This window comes from Paramisgurnus dabryanus, chromosome 15 (assembly GCF_030506205.2).
Source record: "Paramisgurnus dabryanus chromosome 15, PD_genome_1.1, whole genome shotgun sequence".
Classification (NCBI taxonomy): domain Eukaryota; kingdom Metazoa; phylum Chordata; class Actinopteri; order Cypriniformes; family Cobitidae; genus Paramisgurnus; species Paramisgurnus dabryanus.
The window spans coordinates 35,454,675-35,467,882 of NC_133351.1; the positions used below are offsets into that span (position 1 = coordinate 35,454,675).

Consider the following 13,208-nt stretch of genomic DNA (forward strand, 5'->3'; position numbering starts at 1 on the left):
CCACCGGTAGAGGGCCGGGTGGAGAATCTTTGGTTTCCTTTTGTTTCTGTTCCGCCGGCTTCTCAGCCGGCACCCACAAAACCACAAAAAGAGTGCATTCCTATTCCTTCTCCAGGTCTTCAGAGGATCGAGAGAGATGTGAGCGGGCATTCACATGCTCTTCCTCCCTCTCCTCTATCGCCAGCGGGTGTTCTGAGGAGTTCCAGCTCTCCGCTGAGGAGACGGGACCACCAGCACCCTCCTCGGAGTCTGTGCTCTCCGCTGAGGAGACCAGACGACCGTCACCCTCAGCGGGCTCAGGTCAGTGTCACACACACACATACTGTAGATACTTATGCTGCCTCAGCAGACGTACCGGCAGTACCACCTGTCCCGCTCAGCCGCCCCACCGCGGGTACCCCGACAGTGCCGTTAATTCCCCTCGTACGGTCCCTGGGGGCGTGGCTTCAGCTTCCCAGCCCGTCTCGTTGGGTTTTACGCACTGTTCGCCTCGGTTACGAAATTCAATTCATCCGGCACACACCCAAATTCTCGGGCATTCGTTTCACCACGGTGAAAGCGTCCGATGCACACGTACTGCGTGCAGAGGTCGAAGTCCTGTTGGCGAAGGACGCGATCGAGCCGGTCCCTCCAACCGAGATGAGATCGGGCTTCTACAGCCCGTATTTTATAGTACCCAAAAAAGGCGGCGGGTTGCGACCGATCTTGGATTTGCGCGTTCTGAACAAATCTCTGCAGAAGAGATCCTTCAGGATGATAACACCGAAGCAAATATTCAATTCAATTCGCCCCCAAGATTGGTTTGCGGCAATAGACCTGAAAGACGCGTACTTTCATGTGTCCATAATCCCTCGTCACAGACCGTTTCTCCGGTTTGCGTTCGAGGGACGGGCATACCAGTACAAAGTTTTACCGTTCGGGCTATCCCTCTCTCCCCGTGTGTTCACGAAAGTAGTGGAGGCGGCGTTAAAGCCCCTCAGAGAGAGCGGCGTTCGCATATTGGCTTACCTCGACGATTGGCTTATAATAGCGCATTCTCGACGGACGCTGTGCGAGCACAGAGATTTAACGCTTCGGCATCTCGCCCGTTTGGGTCTTCGGGTCAACTGGGAAAAGAGCAAACTCTGCCCCACGCAGAGGATCTCTTTTCTCGGGATGGAACTGGACTCGATCGATTTATCGGCGCGTTTGACAGAAGAGCGCGTCCAGTCAATTCTGACTTGCCTCGGTTCATTCCGAGGGAAGAATGCGGTCCCGCTGAAACAATTTCAGAAGCTCCTGGGGCATATGGCTGCAGCAGCGGCCGTGACACCGCTCGGACTGCTCCATATGAGACCGCTTCAGCGTTGGCTTCACGATCGAGTCCCGAGGAGAGCGTGGCGCGCCGGCATCCATCGTGTAACCATTACACCTGCGTGTCGCCTAACATTCCCCCCGTGGTCGGACCCCGCGTTTCTCAGGTCCGGTGTGTCCATGAGACAGATCGCTCAGCATGCTGTTGTACACACAGATGCGTCCGACACGGGCTGGGGTGCCACGTACGACGAGCTTACAGCTTCAGGGGTGTGGACAGCACCCCAGTTGCACTGGCATATCAATTGCCGAGAGTTGTGGGCAGTATATCTGGGACTCGTACGCTTCGCTACGGAGCTGCGAGGGAAGGATGTACTAGTACGCACCGACAACACTGCGACCGTTGCGTATATCAACCGTCAAGGCGGTTTGCGCTCCCGTCACCTGTCGCATCTCGCTCGTCATCTCCTCCTTTGGAGTCAGAAGCATCTGAGGTCCCTTCGTGCCATTCACATTCCGGGCTCGCTCAATACAGCAGCGGACGCGCTTTCTCGAGCTGCGCGCCCCGGCGAATGGCGACTCCACCCCCAGACGGTCCAGCTAATTTGGAAGAAGTTCGGTCGTGCGCAGATAGATCTGTTTGCGTCGCCGGACGATACCCACTGTCGCCTGTTTTATTCACTAACCGAGGGCAGCCTCGGCGTGGACGCATTGGCACACAGCTGGCCTCGGGGGATGCGCAAATACGCATTCCCCCCAGTGAGCTTAATCGCACAGACACTGTGCAAGGTCAGGCAGGACGAGGAGAACCTTTTACTGATCGCCCCATATTGGACGAGCAAGAATTGGTTTCCAGAGTTAATGCTCCTCGCGACAGCCCCTCCCTGGCGGATTCCCCTGAGGAAGGACCTTCTTTCTCAAGGAGGGGGCACATTATGGCACCCGCGCCCCGACCTGTGGGATCTCCATGTGTGGTCGTTGAGCGCGCGCAAGGTTTAAGTGATTTACCGCAAGCGGTATCTAACACAATCAACGCGGCACGAGCTCCGTCTACGAGACGGGCTTACGCGTTTAAATGGAACCTTTTCGTCACCTGGTGCTCTTCGCAACGCGAGGACCCCAGAGAATGCCCTATTAACACCGTGCTTTTATATCTTCAACATAGGTTAGACGGTAGGCTGTCACCCTCCACCATTAAAGTTGATATCGCCGCTATTTCTGCTCATCACTCACTTATTAACGGCAGAACAGTTGGCCAGCATGATTTGGTTGTTAGATTTCTAAGAGGCGCTCGTAGGCTAAACCCCTCGCGCCCTCCTTCTATTCCTCCCTGGGACCTGTCCATGGTGCTGAAAGCCCTGCAGGCCCCCCCGTTCGAGCCTTTGCAGTCTGTGAGTCTGAAGCTTTTATCAATGAAAGCTCTGACCCTGCTAGCATTGGCCTCAGTGAAGAGAGTAGGGGATTTACATGCATTCTCTGTTGACGACTCGTGCCTTCAGTTTGGTCCTGCTGCCTCAAGCGTAACATTGAGGCCCAGACCAGGTTACGTGCCCAAAGTTCCCACTACTCCTTTCAGAGATCAAGTGGTGAGCTTGCAAGCGCTGCCTCCGGAGGACGCAGACCCAACCGTGGCTTTGTTGTGCCCCGTACGCGCACTGCGACTCTACGTGGATCGCACGCAAAGCCTCCGGACCTCAGACCAGCTCTTTGTTTGTTATGGTGGCCAGCAGAAAGGGAAAGCTGTCACTAAGCAGAGGATGTCTCATTGGATAGTTGATACTATCTCCCTGGCTTATAATCTTCAGGGTATTCCTTGCCCCTTTAATTTGAGAGCGCACTCCACACGGAGCGTTGCCTCATCTTGGGCTTTAGCTCGTGGTTCCTCGCTAACAGACATCTGCAGAGCTGCTGGTTGGGCGACACCTAATACGTTCATTAGATTTTACAGTGTTCGTATCGAGCCTGTATCCTCTCGTGTTCTTTCCTCACCAGGGAGGGCACAGAGAGCAGACTCGCAGGTCGGCTTGCAGCCTCCAACTGATGCTTCATAACTGTGTCAGTATGGAAGGCCTTCAGAGCAAAAATGCGTAATGGTTTGATTTGCTCTTCCTCCGCTGCCTTGGCAGCCTTTGTTGCGGAGCATTGGCTGTCAGCCTTCACTAGCTGCATCCTCGCGAACCTACGTGTTGGCTCGGGCTCCACATTGTGTCCCACCGGGTTCCTTTGTGAGTATTTTTCCGTGGGGTTAATCCTACTAGCCCACGTTTCCCTTAGCAGAGCACTGCTTTGCTTACACAGCCACGGCTGTCATTTTACCTCAACTACGGTTGACTTTCGCCCACCATTAACCCTTAAGACGGGTGGTGGCTTCCGCAGCGTTCCTATCCCGCTCAGATAGGGCGCTTCCCAGTCGCTGGCACTACTGTGGGGTTAAAGGAACATCTAGTGCCCGGCCTTCTGCCTTAAAACCTAATTCTCCTTATCCTTAAGTGGAACCGGAGGGCTTTACGCAGACACTGGAAGAGGTCAGCCCCTAGTGGCGTTTTGGTAGGGATTCCCAATTCGTCGGTCACGACGTGACGTCGTAGTGACCGACTGAAAGGGAACGTCTCGGTTACGGATGTAACCCTCGTTCCCTGAAGGAGGGAACGGAGACGTCACGTCCCGTCGCCACAGGTGCTGCCACCTGCTGTTACGGCCGGTCACACTTTCCGGCTTTCTCAGCGAAAAAGAAGCTAATTTCCTCATTTGCACCTGCTGCTTATATACGCACCTGGCGGGGCGGCGCCAGCATTATGCAAATATCTCAATGCCAAGTTCATTGGCGTTTTAGTAGTATTCGAAGCAGATTGGTCTCTCTAAGCGAGTTCCCAATTCGTCGGTCACGACGTGACGTCTCCGTTCCCTCCTTCAGGGAACGAGGGTTACATCCGTAACCGAGACGTTCTGTTCGATATTTACCCAGCATTGGGTTAAAAACAACCCAGCAGAATTTAAAAGTGTACACACATAAAACAAGCATTGGGTCAAAAAGTACGAACCCAACCCAATGGGTTGTACTTTAACCTATGTTGAGCTGTTTCTACCCAAAATGCTTGGTTGTTTTAACCCATTGTTGAGTCACATATCCATTTTTTCTGGGTTAATTTAACCCAAACGGTTGGGCTTGTCTCTTTTTATCCCACACTGGATTGAAAATAACCCAGCATTTTAACGGTACTGCGAGCAACATTTAAACAATTTACAGAATAACCACACAATCAACTACATTTGCCAACAAAAGCGCCCTGCATGAGGCACAGTTTTTAACCCACAATGCAATATGTTTCAACTGTGTTATAGTGGACAAATATTAATAATGTATGTTTTACCAACATCTTTTTTACTCACTATTGCCAAAATATTATGCAAAGTACGTTGTCAGAAAAAATGGCCTTCCTGAAAGTCTAATGAATTTCTGTGAAGATAACTATACAGCATTCACTGATGTAAAGATGCAACATAACTAAAGGTCGTGTGGCAGCAGTATGGAGTATTCAAAATGCAAATATATACCTCTCCAAACATAACCCTAATGTAAGAGCCATAATATGAATAATGGCCAAAACTGATGTCAATATTTGCTCTTTCTTTAAATATTTGATTTAATATGCATTAAACATGTTGTATGCCTGTTGCATTGGTGTGTTTGGAGAAAAAAAAGGGTTAAGCTTTGTGCCAATTTTTTTTCTGATAAATGCCTTAAAAGTTTAGGTTTTGTCAATTTGGTGCCATAGACCTCATATTCTGATGGTAAAAGAAGCATTAAAAGCAAAACTTGTAAAAAATTTCCCACCAGTCACTACTGCACATAATTTACAGTACAGCAAATGAAAATCAACACAACACAACATGTAAAGACCTAACAAACCGATACGAGCAGATCAAAAGCCTAGTGAAAAAACCTGTCCTTACCTTTGCCTGACGGGAAGAAGCAGTCCATCTCCACGCTGCTGCGAGAGTGAGAGATACACAGAGCGCTGCTGGGCACCAGACCCTCCTGAGGAGGAGTTTTGTCTGTGGTGCGTACCAGACACCATCCTGGACGGTCACTCGGCCGCTCCAACAGCTCAACTGTCTGACCCGTCTGAATGCTGAGCTCAGAGGAACCACCTGACACAAAGTCCTGCAGGACCACCGTCAACTCACAACCTCCAGAGAGCTACAACAAAGAGAAAAACATTTTCAAGATATTTTACACTTGCAGTCAACTGTCTAAAATACCATACACTGTATACTCAAAGAGACTGAATACAGTTCAAATCTAGAGCATCTTATGAACTTACTAAAGGAAAGCTCTACACAGAAACAGTAATAATCATTAATATTATTACTGTTCCTGTGTATAGATACACTGTAAAAAGATTCCGTAGAAATTACAGTATTACTGGCAGCTGGATGCCAGTAACTTACTGTAGATTTAAATTTATCTTAATCACCTGCAACAGTTTGTTCAAAGTTAAATGAAATTTAAACATTAGCAAGTCTGTATCTTTACAGAATAAAACTAAAATAACAGCCTCAAGCAAAGCATTCTGGGAAACAAAATATGTAGGAAAAACCCAGAAAAAGGTTAATGAGGATTTTTGGTTCCCAGAATGCTTTGCATGAGGCTGTTATTTTATATTTTTATTCTGTAAGACAAAGACTTGTTAATGTTTAAGGTTCATTTAACTTTGAACAAACTGTTGTCAGTAAATAACATAAATTAAAATTTACAGTAAGTTACTGGCATCCAGCTGCCAGTAATACTGTAATTTCTACGGAATCTTTTTACAGTGTATATTAAACTGTTAACATAAAATATTTTGTTTAAACAGTTTTTACTAAACAGAAAACAAGATTAAAAAAGAGACTCAGCGCAAAAGCTTTTGTTTCCAAGCTCTCAAATATTAACACAGTGAAAATACTGATTTAACAGACCATTTACTTGTACATTAAAATTTTGTTTACATTTTTATAGTGTAGACACAATGATATTATGATATATCTGAATCTCCTAAATGCCAAAGTATTAAACAAAACATGTTCACTTGCCCACTGACATCATTTCAGAGTTTAGATCAAATTGATCAGCCTTCAATATTTTTTGTTTCATTTTTTTATGAGTCTGTGTCTTTTTCAAGCAAGAACAAACTGAGGACATGAGACTAAAACCAACTAGTGAGGACAAACACAAACAAGCTCCTCTAATCTTTACCGAGATGAGGCGTGCCAGACCACCCTTCACATTTCCTGTATATTATGAGTAAATTACTGCAACAATCACTGCTCATTTTAAAACAAACTTCTGCTCAGATGTCACTCAAGATATCAAAGGCAAATTATGTGAAGTAAGATAAAGTATGCACTGAAACTTAACCTAACTGATTCCCAGACAGGGATTAGCTTAAGCCAGGACTAGACCTTAGTTTAATTAGAAAATATAACAGTTTTAACAAACATTCCTTACCAAAAACATTACTTGTGTGCATTTTGAGGCAGAACAAAGGGCACTGATGTATTTTAAGATATGTTTTCAGTTTGGACAGCTCTTACATTTATTTTAGTCTAGGACTAATCCCTGTCCGGGAAACCGCCCCTAAGTCTTCAGTGCTTTAAAAAAAGAAAACAATAAAAGTAGATCATAAGTTATCTCTTATCTAGCTTTGCAGCAGTTTTTAGTGTCACCTTCTTTACTTGCCTGAACTACTGAACAATGACAGGTTATTGTGTTATTAATATAATACAGACATTATGAATAAATGTACCGTGACAATAAGACGATGACTCGATGACCTATTCTCAGATATAACATGAATATATAAAATGATCTTGGGTCAGTTTTTGCCTCCTAAATCTTTATACAACCTTTATGAAACACCTGCTCTGCTAGTCAGAAGAAAGGCTCAAAGATAATTTACAGTATGGCTCAGCAAGACCCAAAGACACAAAATACAACAGATAGTAACAGATTTGATCTTAGAGTGCCATGAAAGTGTCTAACAGCTAAAGAAATAGTAGTCATAATCCTGTAAATACATTCAAACCTGCTTTTAAAAGAAACTAAAATGTATGAAAAATAATTCAGTTGTTTGGAGTATTTGTAGACTAAAATCACACTTCAAAATGTATCAACGCTACAGCATTAGATATAAATGTAATTTGGTTATGAACAATATTTTATATGGAGGAGGAACGCCAGTGGTTTTTATAATCACAATAAATCATTCACGTCACATAAAACTTTCACAGGACGTGTACAATTTTAAGATTAGCATGATTTCATGCTGGCAGTCAATGCATGCGTGCCAACAGAAAATGCAACATCTGCATATGATGATCAGAACAGGTGCTGTTTAATTCAATACTACACCAGTTTCTGAGAAATAAACATATAAAACCGCAGATACAGTCACACACACACACAGGTACACACGATCCAAAGAATCCAAATACAAAGGCCATGGTGAGATACAATCTGGTAGAAATGAGCAGAACAGAACAAATATTCACAATGTGGACTATGCGCCATAATCAATGTTTATTTACAGAAGTTAATTTTTCTCTAGGCTGATTGGAGATTACGTAACCCAGATGACTTTTACCACACTTTTAAATGCATTCATAAAATGTGATCCTGTTGCAATAGCTAACAATACAATGTGTGGGTCAGATTGATAATTTTTTAATGCCAAAGACATTTGGATACTAAAAACAGATCATATTCCATGAAGATATTTAATCAACTGCCTATTGTAATGTGTTGCTAAAGACTTCATTTAGACAACCATACAGGAAACAAACCATAAATCAATGGAAAGCTTATTTTTCAGCTTTCAGGTGATGCATAAATCTCAATTAAAAATACCCTTATGACTTGAATACAAATAATCAGACTTGAGCTTTGAAATCCTCAATAATAAACACAAATTGAAATCTCTACACTCATAACCTCACAGGAAATTAGATTTCTGTCTATAAAGAGGTCTGCATGTCTAACCGCTCACGGACTAAAACACAAGACTAATAAAGTCTCTTTGACATTGAATAACCAGTAATAGGACAGAGGTATACTTTAGGGCACACATATAAGACAGTAGGGTACAGAGGGCATCACAATAAGATATGATGACTGTAGCTTTTCAGTTAATATCTAGAGGACAGATACAACAATTTAATTAGAGCAAATAAATATATGAAACATGCTACATTCAAGCATAATTTTGACTTTAAATCCAATAAATGCATGTACAAACAGAAAATGTTCATAATGTATTTATAAATCTCTATGAGAAGATGTAATGAACACTTTGAGTAATTGGCCAGTCAGGTACAACTATTTTATGCTAAGCCGATAATCTCAACTATCAGCAGATGAATCAGCCTAGCTGATATTGGTTCATCATTACCGGTCAGTATTAAATTTAATGCAACCAAGGCCTGAATAACACTGAAAGCACTGGTTAAGGTTTAACACACTCTTACCTTTTTTAGGTCGCTTAAAAACAAAATAGCCTAAAATAGTCTGATGAATTGCCTAATAAATCGCCCGGGTCTGAGATAATAATTAACATAACAATGCCAACCTGCAGAATACATTAATGATTCTTAACAATGCCACACATGTATTCAATTCATCCATTTCATCCCTCGAGCAGATTTCCCTCGCTATACCTGCAGGGATCAACAACTTCATATTCACCATCTGCATTCAAAAATTATATTTGCCTATTAATTTCATTCAGAGCAATTTAAGCTTCTTTAATTAAGACTCTCTTTGAATTCAATCCCAACACTTTATACAAAGCTTAAATGTAAACTTGTGTAAGAAAAAATACTTCATATAAGATTTACTTTAATTGGCACATAGTATGCCCATTTTTACAAGATGTTATACAGGTCTCAGGTGTGCCTAGAATGTGACACTGAAGTTTTTAGTTCAAAATACCCCATCAATCATTTATTAGTAATTATGTCCAAAATTTGGATGGGATCAAAAACAAAAAATGCTGTTTTCACGTGTGTATCTTTAAAGGCATACTGATTTTGGTTAAAATAGATCTGATTCCGGTGAATACAGTCTGCTGCATTAGCGCTACAATGTGCTAACAAACACATTTAAAATGTGAAAAGCTTTTGGGTAAAGTTAACCAGTCAGTCAATGGCTGTGGGCGGAACATTGTTATTGTGACATCACATTAACAAGAGAATCAAAACATCATGCTTAATGAGATTGCTTTGGTTTAATGTGGATTGATGAAGGTTTTTTATTGTAGGTTTGTTGTGTTCACACACTGTCAACACACATTTATGTCCAAACACCTTGTAAAAGTGGATTTTGAATAATATTTGGCCTTTAAAAATTTATATAATTCCTAAATTCATAAAATTAAAGTGTAAATGAACAATTCTGGTGGAAACACCACATCTGTCTTTGATACTCTTAAGGGGGTCACACAGCAGGTGAGAAGCACCACACCACGTTGCACCATTTTATCTTAAAATAAAAAACACATTTTCAAAGAATGCTCAAATCCCTGCAGCGCCAACGTGTGCCACTCACATAGTTTAACATTACATAACATCAGATTTGTCCCAAATTATTAACGATTAACATCTGGAAGTAGACTCTTTCTGACTAAACTTGCGCTATTGAATGCACAGGTCTGGTGTGCAATATCTGCGAGGTTGTCCTACAGTACACCCAACATGACGCGATGCTTCTCGCCTGGTGTGCGAAGCCCTTTACACTACAATATCCCCTATTAATTAACAAAAGAGCAATTACGGTTGCCATGGTAACAGTGACTTCTCTGATAACTGATTTAGTTAAAATATTGAATTGGCACACCGACATGTGGCTTTTAACTTCAGAGCTCATGACAGTCTTAAAAGGTGTAGTGTTGTGCTTATGATGAAAATTTTGGGCTGAAATGTCACTGAGCATCTATAATTTCAGAAGTGTCAGCAGATGTGATTGCTTTCTTTACTCTCCTCTTTTGCACCATCTGCTTGGCAGAGTATCAGGTCACCGTAGCGATAGGGAGAAAAGGCGTGTTGCTAGGTAATCTGGGGTCTAAGTAAGAGAATATCCCACGTCAGAAAGAACATGAACGTCATATGGGCTTCATGTGAAAGGTCTTGCATGCACCAGGGCTTTGTCAGGGAGATGAGAGGATCTGGCAAGCGTTTGCCATCTCTCGCTGTGTGCGTGTGTGGTGTGTGTGTGTAGGTTGGGGTTTGTGAGTAGTTGTGCCACCTCAAACATTACAGGTGCAGAAACAAGAACAAGCAGGTACAATTAACAATTATCTGACCTGTTGTGCATCTCCAGTCATTCAGTTTGGATCACAAAAATATTGGATTACATAAGGAATTAATCAATGAACTTAAAAATGAAAGCTTTAAACTTATCATAATCATCACAGGTAAATAAAATCATTGATGTTTAGAACACTAAACTTTGAATGAAATGATGTTGCATGTATTATAAGACTTGACAGCTATGGCAGATGGAAAACTTTAGGTAACTATTTAGTCTAAGTTTTAATTTAGTTTCTCACACAAAGGCAAATCAAACATCTTCAGATGAAAAAAGTACAAAATAAAGCCACATGGACTATACTTTACTACTATAATTGTATGGAAAACAGCACAATGGAAATTTTGTAAGGCTTTTGTAAGGCATCTTTCATTATCTGTTTAAGAAATTAAGTCATGTGTGTTTGGCATGGGTAAATAATGACAGAATTCATTCATTGCTGGGTAAACTATTATTATTTCAAACCGATAGTAAAGAGGGTGTGTTCACATGATTTTGTCATTATGAGTCTGGTGCAAACCCCTGAGTTAAACATGTACATGTTTCCTTATGATATGCAGTAATGCTGACTGACAGATTAAAAAAGCAACAAAATCAAGATATATTTATAAACTGCACCACTGTCTTGAGCAGAATCTTAACATGTAAGATCTTCACAGTCTCAAAGCAGTACATGACTACCACTAATCTAACCACAGTGATCACAGCTGACAAGTGCCCTGATTCTCCCCCCTTCTCAGACACTTTTTTATTTATAAATCAGTAAGTAAATCATGTTTAAGTAATAAAGCAATAGAAATAACTAGAAAATACAACTTACACGACTGCTCTCCTTAAACAGTTTAAAACTCATCCACTTTGGCATGACGACGTCCCTCCTTCCACGACTTTCTCTGTCCTTTACTTTTTTTTTATTCTATCTCTCGCTCTCTCTCTCTTTCTCTGTCTCTCTGATTGGTTGATTTTATTGTCCAGTAGAGCGGTTAAAGGCTCTGTAATAAAGCTCTTTTCTGCTCTCTGTTACAACACATTGGCTCTTGTTATCTACCTTTTTATTCCTGTGTGTAACCCAGTTGTGTTGTGGATGTAATAATGCTGTGTGTAATATAATATTGCTTATCTGTATGTAACATAACCCAGATTTAACAGTATACTGCAGTTCTCCAAGAGAAAGTAAAAATGGGCTTTGTCAAACTAAAACACCAAGTGTTAGAAATTTTAAGTTTCTCACTTGTTGGCTAATAATAAAATACAACATCAATAAAGAGAGAAAGTTGGTTGACTTGCGTCTACTTCAAGCGATATTTCAACATTTTATGATAGGCGGTCTTTTTGGACTTTGTTTAAGATATTAAAGAAGGTCTTGATGTGTGAAGTTATGGATTATGAAATATTTGGCATAAAAAAGTACTACTGTATGTTCTATACTTGTTGTTGATTTCTTTTTAAATCATAATTGCCAGACGTTTGGTGTTAGGCGTAGGGTACAGAAAGTTTTTTGAGATAAATTTTCACCTTTAAAAGAAATTTATTTAACCAAGTTGGAGAGGAGAATGGTCATGTAATACCAACCAATAAGCATAAAGAGCTCTCTATGGATGGTACATCAAACACACATGCGTTGCCGTGGTTACGCGTCTGGAACCAAAGTTAACTTCCAGCCTCTGTTTATTTATGGGTCTGGCTAGTGGATGAACTGATCTTTAAAACAAATACCTTGTCTTAAATAAAATGTTTTGGTTTGCTTAAGTCGAGGGGAGATGCCGAGCATTGATCACAGCTGTAAGAGAAGTTTGGTAAACAGGCAAGAATTAGTTAACATTGTATACATTCATTTTACACAGTGTACTATTTGATATGTGTTAGATATGATAGGCTATAAGAACAAAGGTAATTTTTATTTGCTTGTTATCAGAAATAAACTACTCTTGTTGTTATATATTTTTTGTTAAAATCTACGGGAAGTGGTGTTTGTCCATAAAAGCTGTGTGTTTATGTCGTTGCTGCTAAACTAGTCTATATAACACCATCCCTCACCGTTGCCCAGTGACAGTTTTTATGCAACACCCCTCCTTCATCCCTATCTTTCCCAGTCAAAGGGGTTGGGGGGGTTCTACTGTAAATACTCTGGGTTCAAGCTTTGAGCCCTCCCAGCCAGGAAAAGAGCGTCTGCTCATTTCAACAGCAGCACAGAAAGTAATTCCCTAAATTTCTTATAACACCATATTTATCAATCTTTTCCCTTTTTAATTTACTGCTCTATGATGATATATTTGCTGATTTTCATGGTGTTTTTATCTATAGATTTTTCATGTGCTTTCTTTTTCCTGTGTGTTAAATGGTTTTATTTGTACAGCAAATAAGTTTATATACAGTAAGATATCTAGAACATTTTGTTTGCCATTTCCCACACTCTGAAAAAAAATGGCCCAAAATCCATCATCCTTTAAAATGGTCCCAATACGGACAATTTAGGTACAGATACACTTGGTACCAATATATTAATTTCAGGAACTAATATGCAGTCTTTAGGTAAAAAGGGTGCAGCTCCAGTGACAGCTTTTGTACCTTT

The 13,208-nt window shown here is 41.5% G+C and overlaps 1 protein-coding gene across 4 annotated transcripts in view; it reads right to left on the reverse strand.

Moving 5' to 3' along the window:
- The window catches only part of kalrna (kalirin RhoGEF kinase a), a 221,492-nt gene that overhangs the window by 52,104 nt on the left and 156,180 nt on the right, over positions 1-13,208 (reverse strand). For all 4 annotated transcript variants that reach the window (XM_065293264.1, XM_065293263.1, XM_065293262.1 and 1 more), the window contains exon 34: positions 5,248-5,494. In XM_065293264.1, the coding sequence (XP_065149336.1) occupies positions 5,248-5,494 (247 nt within the window). The remainder of the gene's footprint in view (positions 1-5,247; positions 5,495-13,208) is intronic.